General features: G+C 44.7%; 1 protein-coding gene across 4 annotated transcripts in view; it reads right to left on the reverse strand.

Moving 5' to 3' along the window:
- Btbd9 (BTB domain containing 9) overlaps positions 1 to 17,119 on the reverse strand; it is a 381,249-nt gene that overhangs the window by 121,417 nt on the left and 242,713 nt on the right. For all 4 annotated transcript variants that reach the window (XR_013046731.1, XR_013046730.1, XM_006983072.4 and 1 more), the window contains one exon: positions 7,665 to 7,774. Coding sequence is in view for 2 of the 4 variants with exons in the window: in XM_006983072.4 (XP_006983134.1) it covers positions 7,665 to 7,774 (110 nt within the window). In the remaining 2 variants the exon portion in view is untranslated. The remainder of the gene's footprint in view (positions 1 to 7,664; positions 7,775 to 17,119) is intronic.

Genomic DNA, 17,119 nt, shown 5'->3' on the forward strand with positions numbered 1-17,119 from the left:
CGCAAAGCAGCAAGGCAGACTGGGAGAACAAGGAGTCTGGGGTCTGTCCCCCACGCCTGTCCTGCCAGGGCAGGAGTAAGTGAAACCAGGTGTGCGTGCTTTCCCACGGGGTTTGAAGTTTCCTCTATCAGAAATACCTTAGTGTAGGGAAAACTCTGGTCACAGACAAATTATTTCTACATGGGGCATTCCTGCTAAGTCATGCAATGATTGTGCTACTTATTTGAATGGACAAATTCTAAAGTATAGTTGTAAATTCTGGTCTATTATACAGAGTTTTCATAGCACCTATGATCTTCAGACCTTTAGCTTGACAAGTGATTATCAAAACTGACTACAGCTTTTGACTCTCTTAGCTAAAGACACTCCCATTAACTCCACTAAATCTAAGATCTATCTCTTTTGGAGAGCCCAATTATCTCCTAATAAAATAATTACTAGGCATCCTACAAACGTGGGTGAAGTACCACATAATCTATCGCTGCTAAAGGGAGACATTACATACCACCAGAAAGGACTTTAAAAATTGATAACTAAGCAAGCATGGCAGTGCACACAGGTAATTCAAGCCCTTGAGAGGTGGAGGCAGGCGGATCAGGAGTTCAAGGTCATTCTTAGCCACAAAGTGAGGTCCAAGCCAGCCTCAGATACTTGAGACAGTGTCTCAAACAAAAAATAAAAATAAAGATAAAATGTACAAAAATACAAACTAAAATGTAAAAATATGGTCTTTCTCTAGTGAGCTCCCAAGAGATGAATAGCTTAATTACTGAGAGTTAAAACCAAGTGATTTCCCCAGTTAGAAAAAAATATCACATCCAATACTTCACCTTCTCTTTCAGTCTCAATGAAAAGAACTTACTCCCTGGCCGCTTATCTACTTTTTGTTGCTGTGGTAAGTTCCCTTGGATCAAGGGATCTTATAGAAGAGAGAGTCTCTTGGGACTCATAGTCCGAAGGGTGAGAGGATACGATTATGAAGACAGGGCATGGCGGCAGGCAGGCATGGTGCTGAAGTAGTGCCTGAGAACTCAGTCTCAGCTACAAGCAGGAGGCAGAGAGAGGCCACCTGGGAACGGTGTGGGGTTGGGATCTTCAAAGCCCACTTCCATTGCACACCTCCTCCAATAAGGCCACACATCCTAATCCTTCGCAAACAGTCCCAATAACTGGGGGCCAAGCATCCAAATATACGGGCCTATGGGTCCATTCTCATTCAAAGGGCCACACTTACTGTGCTACAAAACTTGAAGAGATCACGAACTTTATTTCTTACCTAAGGTCACCTTCTGAGAGCCCTTCCGCAGGGATTTAAAAGCATTGTGTGACCCTTGCTCTCCACGACATTTACAGCCAAGTGCTCCACCAACTGAAGGAAAACCTCTGGGAGGGCTGCAGATGACTTGGCAGACAAGAGCACACCTGTGGAGACTATGGCAGCTCTCAGCACTTGCCTGATAAGGCAGGCATTGTTACATTCATGTAACTCCCACTAACGTGGCTCTGACAACCTCTTCTGGCCTCTGTAACACCCACACATGCACACCCTCATACCCTCTTCTGGCCTCTGTAACACCCACACATGCACACCCTCACACAGACAAACATAATAAATAAATGAGTCTTAAAAACTCCCTTGACAGCATGTTTACTAACCCTGCCTCTTTTGCATTGGAGTCCTTGAATCCTTTTATGTTTAGGTATTTTTAAAAAACTACACAAGCTATTTGGAATTTTTATTGGTATGGTTTCCAAAACTATAAAAAAAAAAACAGTGCTGATATTACAGTCTCACGTTAACCATGTTTTTGTTACGACTGTCTGCTTATCCCTAAGACTTACTACTTTACGTGAACCATGACTTCATAATAAAAAGTTCAAACTTTTCACTATCTCCACAGAAGAATTCCTCAGTATTAGTGAAATATGGAAGGGGGACAACTTTTTAGAGTGCAGAGACCGATTTTTAATCTTCCAATATAACTCCATTTTTGAGGTACCTGTTTTAAATCCAAACTCCTAGAGCCAAAAGTAAAACATATTAATTGGGTACAAACCAACTGGACTATTTTGTTGCCACTGATACAAATAAGTCAAAATATCTTCAGCAATACAGTCTTATTTCTAGTTCTGATGGACGACAAAGAGGAATGACAAGAGTCTGCATTGTTTTGGGGGCTTCTGGGCCCTCCCTCAGGCTATGTCACACTTGGCATTGGGGGTCTTGTTTAGTGACCTGTTTCTTCTAGGAATTTTCAGAGAGCTGGAAGCAGCCTCCCTGCTGGGTAGCTTTCACAGTGCCCAAGGCTGTTACGTAGGCTGCTGAGAGAGTAAAGGCATCAGTCTTCCTCAGATGTGAACTCGGTTAATCTATAATGCCAACTTGGCATGGAAATATGTACCCACTGGTACAACAGTAACATGACTGTTACGGGCAATAGCCATTCACTCTCACTGATTAGATTTGAGGCCCACTCAATGAGAAGGAATCCATCCACAGAACTGTAAACCTAGTAAAAAACCCAAGACCAAGGTAATCTTATGTTAAGGAGGGACCTAAAACTGCGATTTGGCTAAACTGATGTAGCATCAAACTGTCTTCTAAATATCTGTGTTTGTACTATCTCTGGAGACAAAGGTGATGCTCAGCCCCTTGTAGTAAGAGAAGGCGAATGCAGAAACCCATGGCTCCACAAGACACTGAGAATAAAGGAGGACTGAGGGCTCAGTCCTAAACATGATATTTATACCACTCCCCTTCGGGTCCAGGAACATTACAGAAGAGGGAGAAGAGAGAATCTAAGAGCCAGAAGACAGGGAGAAGGGCTGCAAATTGTCAACTTCCAATCACGACAGAGCTACAGCAATCACGACCTTACAGCAGCTGCCCTTATTGACAGTGGCCTACATATTGAAAGCAGCGTCTACAGTAACAGATGGACCTAACTGTATACTGAGAGGGTGAGCCACACTGAGCAGTTTCAGTTACCTCTAAGATATAACTTCTTATACATTTTGAGTGAGATCTATACTAGGACACAAAAACTGATTGTAAAGATACTTACACTATTTTCAGTACTGACATGCCTGTGACAGCATTGGTACTGTCATTCTAAGACTATTTGTATGAACAGGAACAGAGCAAATGAACTATTGTGCTGTATAACTGGTAACTAAGGTTGAAAAGGAGAAAAGGAGATGGAAGACAGAAAGGCCAAACTGAATTTGCATTGAAGTTTCAGGGCGTGCTAATGACACATTTTCTCTGTTAAATAGATGACATATAAATAAGGCTAGGAACAATCTTTTCCTACTTCTGCAAACAGAAAGGCCCAGAAACAGAAATAAAGATAGCAGCAAGCTCCAATGAGAGACCTCCCTCCAAAACTACAGGGCAGTGAGATAGGGGAAGACATACAGCAACTGACCTCTAACCTACATACCACAAGCACACACACACATACACAATCATGCACATATCACAGAAACAACAACAGAAATGGTACACAAATCTACTTCTTTGGTCGCACTTGGAGGATGCTAGGGAGCTACTTTTTCAATGTGAAAACTGGTACAGAAAGGAAAAACACTGTAACGTTCACCCTACTTTTCCTGGGGAAGTTATATCTCAGAATTACCAAATAAAACCTTAGAGAAATGTTCTCTTTCTAGCTATCAAAAAAAGGACAGACTTGGAACATCATTCTGTAGTCCCAAATTATGAAGCAGCAGATTTGAGAAACACTCATCAATAGATGGAAATACCCGAAGGAGAGAGAATCTGACCATCTATGTGTTTCATGATGCTGTAGCACACACATTAACTATGGAGCAGAGGTAACTAAAATTAATAGGAAAATCTGACTTGGCTTCTGACTTCTTTGTCACAGGAAATGCAATGGGTGAGCATGCCTTGAGGCTCAGTAACCAAAATCCAAGCCGTCAGTTACACTGTCAACAAAAATCTGTTTTCTTCAACTAATAAACTCTTACTAGAGAAGGAGTGGGTCTTGAGCAGGGGAGGGCAAGGAGCCTTATCAGAAGTATTTTGGGAGGGGTGCTGGGAATGGAACCCAGGGCTGTATGCATGCTAAGCAAACACTGTGCTATGGAGTCAGCTCTTAGCCCTGTTTCTTCCCCGTTACATTCTGATTTGAATAACTTACAAAATACCAATTTTCTCATTGCAGACTTTGAAACTATTAGGAGACATTTCAGTACTGGCTACCACTTAATATCTTAAGAAATTACTATTCAAATATGAGTAATTATAATGGCATTATAATACTGAATAATAGGATACTTATGACTGACTTCAGTGTAATCTAGAGTTGGGGCTGGAGATGGCGCAGGATTTAAGAAGACTGGCTGCTCTTCCAGAGGACTCAGCAACCCCACTGTTGCTCACAACTGTCTCTAACTCCAGTTGCTGGGGATCTAACCCCTCGACTGGCCTCTTTGGGCACCAGGAACACATGTGGTGCACAGACATACATGCAGACAAAATATGTATACACATAAAAATAACAGTAATCTGGTGGGGAGGAAGTGATAGACAGCTGAAACTAAGCTGGCTGAGAGTTGTTCTCAAGACGGCTGGTAGGGACTAAAGTCTTCAAGTGAGTAACCAGTATGATGCTCAAAGAAGGGAACGTGAATGCAGACTCTCTGAGTGGCTGTGAAAACTCAGTCCTTGGCAAACATACTCAAAGATCACAAAGTAGAGTACTAACAAACGCCACGTTTGGGAGGTTGGGAACGTGTGAAACAGTAGGTGCTTCTGCTCTAATTAGTCCTTCCGTGCCTCACTAGTGCCATAGCAGGGTCTCTTGCAATTCTTCCTAACACGGAGAACACAATCACCACAGGCCGGCCAGCTCTGCCGGGAGAGGACGCATCGCAGCAAGATGCACAAGCAGCCATCAAGTGAGATGGGGCTGTGGCGGCGGCAGCGGCAGCAAAGTGCTGGTACACCTCTCCCAGGGACAGAGGGGCCTGATCAAGCTGCAGCAGGCTGTTCTGCTAAGCTGTGCATGTGAAGTGGCATCAGGAGGGAGAGGCGCAGATCATGGTACCGCACACCTCCAGTTCCAGCATTTGAGAGACAGACACAGCGGATTAGGAGTTTGAGGGTCTACAAACCCAAACAAAACAGAAACAAACAGCGCCCCCCCCCCCCCCCACACACACACACAAAGGAAAGAGACACCACCACCTCTGCTGTGTCACTTCCTGGTATCATCACATGTTGTAACACTGAAATCTGATTTTAAAAACCACAAATGGCTTCAAGTCATTTTTAAGATCTACAGAAGAGTAATTAGAAGATTCTGAACTGTTGGAGGAAACCGAGAACTGACAGTCTACGAATCTAGAAACCACAGGAGGCCATGACACTCTGAGATACCCACAGTATTTCTGTTGTTTTCCTATTTCTTTTCAGCCATGACAATCTTGGGCTCTCAAGGAGGTTTCATCTAAAACAGTTCACCTCTTGGTACCTCTGGCCTGCCGATGCCCTGCAGTGTCTACTCCTTTCTGGGAAGGTTCCAGCAGGAGAGCTAGCTAGGGGCTAGGCGCTGCTATAAGACACCTGACATAACCAACATGGCCATCTGTCCACTGCTGCTTTGCATGCCTCTGTAAGCTAAGCAGAGCTGCAGTGTCAGAGTTGATATACGAGCCCCTGTGCCCTTCCCACTCCCACCGCCTCCCTCTCTGCCTAGTCCGGGCAGCTCTGAACTGTAAAGATGAGCCCAGGAGGTCCCGAGTGGGCCCCACTGGGGTCATCCGCTGGTGAGCTCACATGCCTAGCCACCTAGTGGCCCAGCCACTGCTCCTATGTGGCCGAGGGACAGTGACAGGTATGGGACTGCAGTGCCCTCTGCAGTCACACTTGGATGCTCATAGAAGGGGCTGGAAGAAGTGTCCTATCAGACACCAGAACAACTTCTTGCCTTTGCAATCTTCTCCCATCACATGACATGCCTGAGACTATTATAGCCTTGGAGAGCGCCAGCTGAACATGCAGAGCAAGACTGCATGCCTCACCACAACGGATACCGAGTTTGTTCTTTTCCTGGCCTCTCAACCAGACTGGCCTGTTTCGTAGGTAATTACAGTATCAACAGACTTGCTCTTCCTCCAGGATGAAGGGGACTGATTTACATGGATACAACAAGTACAAGAATGTAGCAGTCCTCGGGGCTGAAATGATGTCACACAGGTTGTGAATCTGCAGGCTCCTGGTTCCTCCGATCTTCTTCAGCAAGGCTTCTCCTGACTGCACACAATGAGGCCTGACATCTCCAAGGGACCTAGGAAGCTTGTAGCCACAAATCTACATACCCTACAGAATTAGAAGGCAATGCCACTACATTGTGCTTCAAATTTGTTAATTTTCAAATTACTTGAAAGTCACAAAAATACCACTAATATTCATTTTTTAATTACATCAACAGTAAAATGAAAAGTAATTATTTTGGTTGAGCTCTAAAATTGCTCTTCTCAATGGAAAAATTCCAGGTTGACATTTGTGTACGCTATGAGGGAAACACAGCAGATGGGGGATTTTAGCTCCAACCATACAAACACCACTGACTGTGAGTTTGCATTCCTCCTTCCTGTTACACTCACTGCCATGCTTAAAGACTTATGTCAGTGTGGACATGCGTCCCAACGTGGACAAGAGAACTGAATTCTCTTTTAAAGGCACAGAATTCTATGTTTGGTAAGGCGACTAAAGCATACCCTGCCCCCAACACACAGTGAGTGGTTTTTGTTTTTGTTTTTTCAAAGAAAGCTACAGTCAAAACACAAATCCAAGGATCTCATGAGCCTATCAATGCAGGAGGGGAGGAAAAACTCAAGAGTGTAAGAGGAAGTTGTCTGGAAAGGAAAAGTCACTCTTGACATCACCAAGGTCAAGACTAGGGATGGATGGTGGGCAATGGGCTAAGCAATGCCTAAAACAAAGCCAAAGCCAAAGCCAAAGCAAGCCAGCCAGCCAGACACGCGTGCGCGCGTGCGCGCGCGCACACACACACACACACACACACACACACACACACACACACGGGAAAAATCAGCCAGGTAGCTCCCACCCAGTAACTTGACTTCCTCAGTGGTAGTCCAGCATTCCAGCCTTACTCAAATTATAGACTAGAAGTTTCTCAAGGGTAATTTGGCTAAGCAGAGTGAATCTGGAACTAACATGTCTAAGAAAACATTCCCACAGCTACATATACCATTCATATCAAATCAAAGCCAACATGCCTTCATAGCTGTGGAAACTATGAACATCAGATCAATACTAGACATCCTTCCCAGCCTTACCTACCATTAAATATAGAAAAGCCTTTGGTGTGAAAGCCTTTGCCTGGCTATGAAAAGCATTTTCTACTCTGCAAATTTGGAAAAGTCCCCAAATGCTTTCAATTGCTAGCTGTAGTATTATATTCATATTTGTTTTTCCTTTAGGTTTACTGAATTTATTATTTTGAATTCTTCTACAAAGGCTAGTCTCTGGCACTCAGCCATATGGCATTCAAAAATCAACTAAAGTCCTTAATCAGAGCTTAAGATTAAGAGGAACTATTACAATAAGAAAATTCTGAAGGCAAAGTATCTAAGTATATATGCAAAAATACCATTGTAATACTTACCTATTAGGCCCTTCTCCAGAGTGAAGGTTTTGTTTGTGAACATACATTCAAAAGCCACAATATGGAAAATCTTGTTCACTGTGTTGTGAGTCCCAACTATTCGGATATACCTGAGGGTGAAAAGAAAGCGCATGTGTTGGAATGAGCTCTGCCACATCCAAGCCAGTCATAGGCAGGTAAGGCACACCACACCACACACAGAGTAGAGAGGACCCTGAAAATTCTAAAGTCAATGTCCTTGGCCGGCTCATGGCCAGGCATTTCACAGGGAACTAAACAAACCTTGGCTCTGACTGACCTTGAAATTGTACCAGTACTATTTAGTTCAACCCTGTGTGTCAGAACAAATGTAAACACCTGAGACATTCACCCTAGAGAGTAACAACAGCTTCTACCTTGCCTCATAGCTAGGAGTCTACCTGGGTACATGTGAAAAACTACAGGCAAAATCAAATGCTTTCAGCTCCAAGAGGTTCCAGCCATTGCAGACAAATGCATGAGATCAATACTATTTCCCTGTCCAAAAGCAAACCTGCACATAAACCACTGAAAACCTCTGTGGATGTCTGTTATTTTAGTACTGCTCCCGAGTCCCGACTGGGAAGTCAAGCTTATCTACTTACGCCAGCCCCCACCTGACTGCCGGGAGCCTTCTCTGTAGAGAGGACCCAGCTTGCTCTGCCGCTTCTCTCCGGGCCCCAGGCTCTGCCATCTGCACATGGTGTGGAGTTTCACCGGGCAGATCTGGAGTGTCTTGGCCTGTTCACCCCATTTCTTTCCCTAGAGGCTTCATCTTCGACAAACAAGCTTTAAACCCTGGAGCAACTTGCTCCCTTAGCTCTAAAAGGACCAACAGTTCACAGGTTAATGAAGACACAACTCAGTCTTCTGAGTGTCACACAATACCACAGGGAATGTGCTCCCTGCTCTCTTACTAGAATTCAAAGGAAGAACCATGAAAAACAACTAGATTAACTAAGAACGCTCTTCCAAATTATGAACTATACACAGAGAGACGGGGGCATATGAGAGAACAGATTTCAATTAGGAAATGACAGGCTGGCCAGCGTTTTAGTAATGCCCTCCCTCTGCACGTAGAACAACCTTCGATTTAGATGATAGAATTTGACTTCCAAGTTAATCGCTATTCACTAATTCCATAATTTCCTAACATTTCTCATCACTCCGAATTAACTGTATAATGTAAAAGACTATTTGAAACATTCACATTAAGGAGACTATATTTAGGGGTTTTGCATTATGGGCTATCTTCTTCCATTTCTTCCAGCCTGAGCCTCATGGCATTTCCTGTGCACCTCATTTAGCCATCTGCTCCTTGACACAAGCCGATCACTCATCTTCATAACCCATATTAATGGGATCTCCTGATCTAGCTCTTCAGAATGTCTGGACTTACTGTAGGGAGAACCATCCTTCCCTTGCTGAGACCCAGCGGCTGCTCCTACCAGAACCCTGAAGGCACAAAGAAGGTTTCTCTGATTTCCTCAGTCTCAATGTAGACAAAGAGGGATGAGGGTCTGAGTAGTACAGACTGTCTCTTACTATTGGCAGCGCCAGTCTCACTGGTGCTTTCTGGAATGGAAGGGGTGCACTAAACCTGGCACCTTGGCCTGAATCTAATTTTGGTCATTTCCTGTAACCACAGGAACTCAACTAGCATAGCACTTTCAACCGCACATGGCCAAGGCAGCCTGAGTGCTGCTGCTGTCTGCAATCTTAGAGCAGGCAGTTGGATGGAATCTGATCATATCCTAGTCTCAAGGTTAGGCTATCCAAGAAGAATGAGCTCTCCTACTGTGCTTGGTACACGCGCCAGGAGATGACTGACAGGGCCTTTCACTGGGCAGTGCCTAAAGCAGGTGCTCAACAGTCCTGCCTTCCTTTTGGAAACACGGAATCAAGCATTCAAGTTTCGATAACCGTCATTTCCCAGTCTTACCCTGATGTAAATGGCAGGAACAGACAAAATTATGCAGCCTTCCCTCCCCTTGCCACAGTTAGAAGCACTTGCAGACAAACAGTTGTAGTGGAATACACTTTACAAGTTTAATGACAGTGTTTGTGACAATCAACAAAATAATGGATAAGAAGAACACTGAGAATCGTCTCCAGGTCAAAGCCCCACATAAATGAAGACAGTGTTATCTCTGCCCATAATCCTGAGGTCAAATGAGCCAGCCATTCATCACTGTACATCACGCTTCTTGCTGGCTACACAGCATGCCCACAACAGGCTCTGTCACCTTGGCTCCCATGCTTTTTAAGCCTGTACAAATACAGCATAACTCACAGCAAGGGCTTGATGTCCTTACCCAAGCCCACACTTTAAGAAATGGAACACCAAAAGACAGAAGCCAGGCCCTCCTCTCCTGCACTGAAGAGAGTGACTAGAAACAGCACGCAGTGTCAACAAATGGCCAGGCTCCCATGACTGCTGAGAGCCTGGGCCCTATACGAAGAATGCGAGGCCTGTCTTCCTTGGAGACCCAAAGCAATGGCTGAGGAGGCTCACAAGCACCTACCCTGATCACAGACTCTTCCTCAATAGAGCTCAGAATGGAGGAGCCCACGGTGGATGAGAAGTTGCAACTGAAAACCCAAGAGAAAGGGGTGAAATGGAGTCTATTTTTGTTTTGTTTTCTTTTTTAACTTTCTTTGAAAAGCAAAATGAAATGATCCTAACATTTAAGCAAGAGAAGTAGACATTACTCTTCTGCCACAAGAAGTCCTGGATAGCAGGTGAAGCTTGTGATTTGTACTTTTCCCTTCAGCATTGTCTCTGCGGCGCAGTCACTGATGTCACCTGGTCACAAGGACAGGGGCAGCAAGGGCTGCATCGGTGTGCAGTGAAGAGCAGAGCTGGACACCGGAGCACTACACTTGGTTCTCTCAGAGGTCCTCAGCACAGCAGCTCGGTTTGAAAATCATTAAAACTTGAAGGGAGCTGCGGAAGGCAGAGAGGCAGCAGACTGGCCGGTGCTGGGGAAGATGAACGACATCCACGTGAGCCCCAGAGAACCAGTCTATTTCCGACACTCTCCTGCCTTCCGTGTGTTCACCGTCTTCAAGTGGCTGACAAAGCCCAGACCCTGAACACAGTTCAGAACAGGATGTTTCAGTAACGAAGCTCTTCAGAGTTAAGAGACTATGGGCGAAAGGGATTCTGTCTTCCTTACTAGGATAAAGTTAACACATTCAGGACAGCCTACAGGAACTGGAAGGCACTGCAGAGTTTTAGAATACTTGGGCTTCAAAGCAGCACAGTCCACCATGCAATGATGAGTCCCACGAGAGGAAAATGTTTAAACATTTTTGAACCTTGGATTCCTCCTCTATTAAGAAAGGTCAACAATACACCCCCAAGTCATAGGTTTTCAAAGCCAAGCCCCTATGAGTTGGTCAGGTAGCCTACAGAGGCTACCAGAGCAATCAGGGTCATTACCACAGCTCCAAACTGCCCATCGTAACTAGTCAGTAAAACCCGATTGCTGAAGACACACATGTTCTGGAGACAAAGCACAGAGAAACAAGGCCGGAACTGAGCTGGCAGCTCTCTACTAGCTGGCATTCAGTGAGCTGGGAGGTGCTATGCAGGCCACTGGGAAGAAAACCTTCAACGGTCACATCCAGCTGTAGACCCTTCCTGCTACAATAGTGAACTGCGTGGCAAGACACACCAACTGGTACAATGGTGGAGTGAACGCTCTGGGTTAACCACTCTTCCTGATCAGATCTGAAGCACATCCCAGAGGAGGGGATATATGCCTAGCACTGTAAACTGCTCAAAAGTCTGGGGCTAAGAAGGCTGCTCACAGGAGCTACAGGGGAATCCATTACTTATGCTTTGCCAAATGGACATGTAGTTGAACTGCCTTGCAAATGTTTGTAGTATACCGAGGCAGCACTCAGCCTTGACCAGAGAAGCCTGTTTTGGCAATGGGTGAATAAGTAACTGCAGAGTGCTTGGTCCCAAATGGGACATCGATGTCACTCCTCCTAGTCCCAAGGGACATCATGGAAAAGATGGCAAAAGGATGTGGGAACCACAGGGTAGGGAGGAGTGTAGTGGGCACTGACTTCCTATCACATGGCTGCTGCAATCATGGAAACACAGAAGCTGTGGCTGCCTGTATCCCCCACCCCCATAAGAAGGAAATGAAGGAAGGAAATTAGGATAGGAGGGAACTAGGTGGGGGGAAGAGAGTCAGTGGAGGGAAGAGGTTAAGAGAGGGTGGGGTGTAAATTTCAGTTACACTGCACACAAGGTATGATACTGTCGATTTTTAAAAATAACAATAAAAATTACCGACAAAAAGTCAACAATAGAAACTCTACAGAGTATTTAAATGAGTTAAATATTTTAGTTACCAAAGGCAGAGCTTAGCAGAGTAGGGTACCCTTAAAATAGACTGGTGGGTACATTATTTTGTGGTTTGGACTTTGAACCCTAGGCTACCTAGAAGAGTACTCCTTGCTATGAACAATCCTTTTCTATATTGTGATTATGTACTACTCTCATTGGTTAATAAAAGGCTGACAGTTTGGTAGCTAGGCAGGAAGTTAGGTGGGAAAGCCAAACTGAGAATGATGGAAAGGAAGAGGGCAGAGTCAGAAGTCACCAGCCAGACACAGAGGGAGCAGGAGATGAGTGTGCCATGCTAATAAAGGTACCGCCATGTGGCAGAGGGTAAATAAGGAATATGGGTTAACTTAAAATGTGAAAGCTAGTTAGTAATAAGCCTGAGCTATTGGCCGAGCATTCACAATTAATATAAGCCTCTATGTGGTAATTCAGAAGTGGCTTCCAGGACAGGAAAACTCCACTACAACTCCTGATGCTAGACGGTGAAGTGAGAGAGGCCACAGGGCAGATGTGCCCATGCAGATAGGTCATGATCACCCTCTGAGGCACCACAGCATAGGGCACCATGGGCCAAAGGCAGCAAGTTCTATTAGAATGCACATTTCCTGACTCTATGGTATTTCCTACTTTGACTATCTGGTCTAAAAACCCTTTTTCTTGTCCTGTCTCAATGCTCATGAAAGCTAGGGAGGAATGCCCTGCGTGAGCTGAAAGCCTCTACCTTCCTCCCCAAGCTTCCTGCTTCAGTAGACAAGGAGAAAGAAATCCAGGCACACTCATTCAGGTGGTATGGTACATCGTTCAACTCAAAAGAAAGGTTCATATTCTTGTGCACATCTTGGAAGTCAAGAGTTTTAATTCATTAAGGAACATGACATTTCCTAAAAGAGGACTAATATTTTGCTTTTGTGATTTCATGGCATTATCTCCCTGATATGGAAAGGTACAAATTCCCACCCTTCCATTGTCCACTATTTCTGTCAGATTGCTTCCAGAGCTAACATCTCACAGCTAACACTGAAGATTTTTTGAAGCAGAGTTCCTCTGTGTAACAGTCCTGGCTGTCCTAGAATTTACTCTATAGATCAGGCTGACCTCGAACTCACAGAGGTCCGCCTACCTATGCCTCCCAAGTGCTGGGATTAAAGGTGTGCGCCATCACTGCCCAATAATGTCAAGCATCTTAATAGACTAAAGAAAAAAAAAAAAAATCAGTGAACTATGCATTTCCACCTTAACCCCCTAGTCTCTAGTCCTGGTAGACTCCAAACTAACTCTGTGGTTAGAACTAATCCTTAACCTTAACCTCAGTTACATACTGTTCTGTACTGTGGTTAGAACTAATCCTTAACCTTAACCTCAGTTACATACTGTTCTGTACTAAGCATGTTCTAGTATCAAATAAGATTTGATTTGTTAAGAATATTTAAGTAAGCTCTTAAGGGAGCAAGTGAGTTTAAAATTCGATAGAATTTTAATTTTTAGGAAACAGTTTATTTTCAAATTGGACTTTACATTATTGGCATAAGCAGGTACTACTGAAAGCTAGAGTTAGGGTCAAAGCTATCTACACCTTTAAGAGGGGTTCCTTAATACTTTTTGTTTTCTTCCAAGTAGCCTTGGAGAACTCTGAGGAGAAATCCTGCTCTTTGCTGTGGTCAGGGACAGTTCCCTGACAAGAACAAGCTACAACTCTCACTTAGAGGCCTGGGTGACCTGGGGTCTGGTCATTCCAAGGTTTTTTTTCCCTTCTTCCTCCTGAGAAAGCACATGGTCCTCCAAGTCCCAGAGCAGCTAAATTCTGCAGGTCACCTATGGCTTCTTCCTCCAATTCTGGGTATAACGTCAGTGCTCTTAACAACAGAACATGAGCTGGAGGGGGAGTGTCTGGGTCTTGTTGCTAAGGCAGCTAGTGAAAAACAGTTTGCTGCCAGAATGACAAAAAGCTTCTAGAAAAAGCATGTTGCAACAGAAAAGATTTGTAACTCCTAGAAAGCCTTCCCTCTGGCTGGTCTGTGGAGCTATAGATTGTCCTCTGCTGATGCTGGAAAAGTCCCTGCAGTATTGTGCACTTCAAGAGGGAGAAAGGGAAAGGTTAAACACTTTGCACAGTGAGCCTAAGCAGAGGCTACCAGCTCAGAGAGCAACCAGGTCCCTGGCCTCGGTCCCTGTGGAGGAAGTAATCATGCACCTGCGTCTAAGATACTCAACCTGAAGGGCAAACAAAACAAGAAGCCATCTTGTTTAGAAGCCAGTATAAGGAGGGAAGTTGATGGGTGAAATAACCACCCATCGTTCCCCAAACAGAAAGCCACCAACACAGACGTAAGCATCTGCTGTTTCTCATAAAAAACACAAGTGAATTTTGAGCAATAAGTTTCCCTGTCCCTCAAATCTTCAGAGCCTAACACTGCCATTTGCCTTCAACTTATAAAACTGTACTTGGAATTATCGTCCCCCAAACTAATTGTAGTGTTTATATAAATCATGTAAGATTATATAAGGTGTGAAGTTTATTTAGTTCATTTAAATGTTCTGTTTTTGCATTTAAGCTCTTAAAGGCACCCTGAGTAAATCTGTCATTAATCAAGACCCACTTACCAGGTACAAAAAATTATACTAAGCCCTGTGAGGAATGAGCTGAAAAACAGGACAAAAGCCTTGATCTGGGGACATTTACGCTAAGCCTCAGGCAAGAACAGAAACACTGTGTAACTTCTGAGCAGACAGACCCAAGGAAAACCTGGGTTAAGTTCTTCGTTTATCACCCCACCGCTCCACTCCCCGGGGTGGGCGGTGCACGCCTTTAATCCCAGCACTCGGGAGGCAGAGGCAGGCGGATCTCTGTGAGTTCGAGGCCAGCCTGGTCTACAGAGTGAGTTCCAGGACAGCCAGGGCTACACAGAGAAACCCTGTCTTGAAAACAGTTCTTCACTTATCTTGGGCTCCACACTGAGGTAGCAGTGGAGAGAAGGGCCAAGCACTCAGTACCTACTCACTCACATACGGCAGCGTCATCTTCAAACAGTGGGCTCTCAGAGTGTGGGCTTTCAAAGTCCTACTGGTGAAACTCACTACACTTATTTCAAAGACCAAAACCAAACGAACATGGCAAAGGAGAACGGCTTCACGTTGTCCACCCCAGTGATCCACAGCCTATGCAAACGATATTACTGAGCACCTGCTATTTACCTGCTTGCTACTCTAGTCTGGGTAGTACAGATAAAATCCCTCCCCATGAACTTACATTTAAAGTCAAAAAAGAGAGAACATATTTAAAATAAACCTATGATCCACTGTTTACAAGATAAACTACTCGTCCCAGACAAGCAGTTCTAACCCACTGGCTGGGAATGGCAGCTGAGTCCAGTGGGAGGACAGAGCAGCTCTGTCCCACATAAAGGAGTCTGAGGAATGGGCCAGTACACCCATCACAGAGTGTCAGTGGGACAACGGAAAAAACCCACCACGCAGGCTTCTTACAACTTAGAGGAACCAATTTGAATTTCATTGGAAAAAACATGTATTTCATGGTTTAGTTTTCTTTTCTTCAGATTGTAATATTCAAAAGATTGAAAGGAAGAAGTGGAGATGGTACATATAAAATAAAAATTAACCCTGAGAAACAAGCAGGAAAAAAAGGAGGGGACGGGGATGTGGGGGGGGGGGGGAATACACCTGGGAGTGAGCCAATCCCAGCTCTCTGGGTGCTGCTGATGTCAACCAAAAGTTCAACCTCTGCATTTTACAGTAACTTTCCCCTAGACCAACATGCTCGGGATGGGGAAGAGAACTTCCTAGCTTCATCTTGGCAACAGCTGCACAGTCTTCCCCAGTTCACCCGACAAGCGTGAACTTCCACCAACTCAGACAAATGAGTTGAATGCAAGTGTGCACGGGAGGAAAAGCACAAGAATCTGCGAACACTCACTTCGTGACTGTGACCTCTAAAACAAACCTGCTTGGCGGGGTCATGGATCATGGTGGGAAATGTTCCTTTTTCCCTTAACTAGGGTGGGCACAAGCCATTCACTGCAACAAAACTTTAAGGACAGAATAATTTTTCTTTTCCTTCTTCTTTTAGAACAGGTGAATGAACAGGAAAGGAAGAGGGGTAAACAGGAAGAGAAAGACTTTGGGGTCATGGACGTGATCGCCATGTGTTCTGTGCATGTATGCGTAACAACGGTTAGGTGGAGTGGCTCATGGCTGTCATCCCAGCACCCAGGAGGCTGAGGGACCACGACTGCTACAAGTTTAATGCCAGCTTGGGCTGCTGAGAGACACCAAGTCTCAAAAACAAAAAAATAAATTTCACAAGACTATTAGTTTGTGCAGTTATATATGCTAGTTGCGAAAGGTTTAAACAAGAAAGCAGTTTGGCTCTCCAAAGAAACACTTAAGGTTCCTAAGAAGGCAAATACTGGCTACCCCAAGAAATGCAATGGTGTCTGGCCATGACTGACTCAAAGCGTCAGAAACTGAGAGCGCCAGAGTGCAGGGACGGAAGATAGCGGCCTCTGCTCCACTCTGCTGAGAGGCAGCACCAGAACTCAGATCTAAGCTAACGCTCTGAACACACCACACATGCAGTCTTTCACAGTCCATGCAGACATGCAGCCAATCCTAACACATGTTCAGACATGTTATCACATAATGTAGACAGTACTAAATATCACAGCAACAGTCTATCTTCAGACTGGAGATGTTAAAGTTTGGCAGCCTGTAACCCCAGCTTTGTGTCCTCTACCTAAAGGAACCTGGGTTCCAGGCAACAGACCCTCAGAACACTAAATGTACTGGCGGGGAGGGAGACAAGCTGAACTCCCAAAGCCCTACATATTCCATCTAATATCCCTAGAGTAGTCATCACTGTTGACAGAAAACTTCAGGGACCTTCCTTTTGCTCTGGGGAAATCTGGTATCTCAGAATGGAAAGGGAAAGGGGAGGAGCAATGGGAAAAGCTAGCCAGCGATTCAATTGGCATGCAATTCAAGTAGCAGTCTAATTATGTACAGCTCTCAACAAGAGGCAGAATAGGAAAGTAAATAAAAACAATACTAGAGAAAA

Source organism: Peromyscus maniculatus, chromosome 21 (genome assembly GCF_049852395.1).
Source record: "Peromyscus maniculatus bairdii isolate BWxNUB_F1_BW_parent chromosome 21, HU_Pman_BW_mat_3.1, whole genome shotgun sequence".
NCBI classification, from domain to species: domain Eukaryota; kingdom Metazoa; phylum Chordata; class Mammalia; order Rodentia; family Cricetidae; genus Peromyscus; species Peromyscus maniculatus.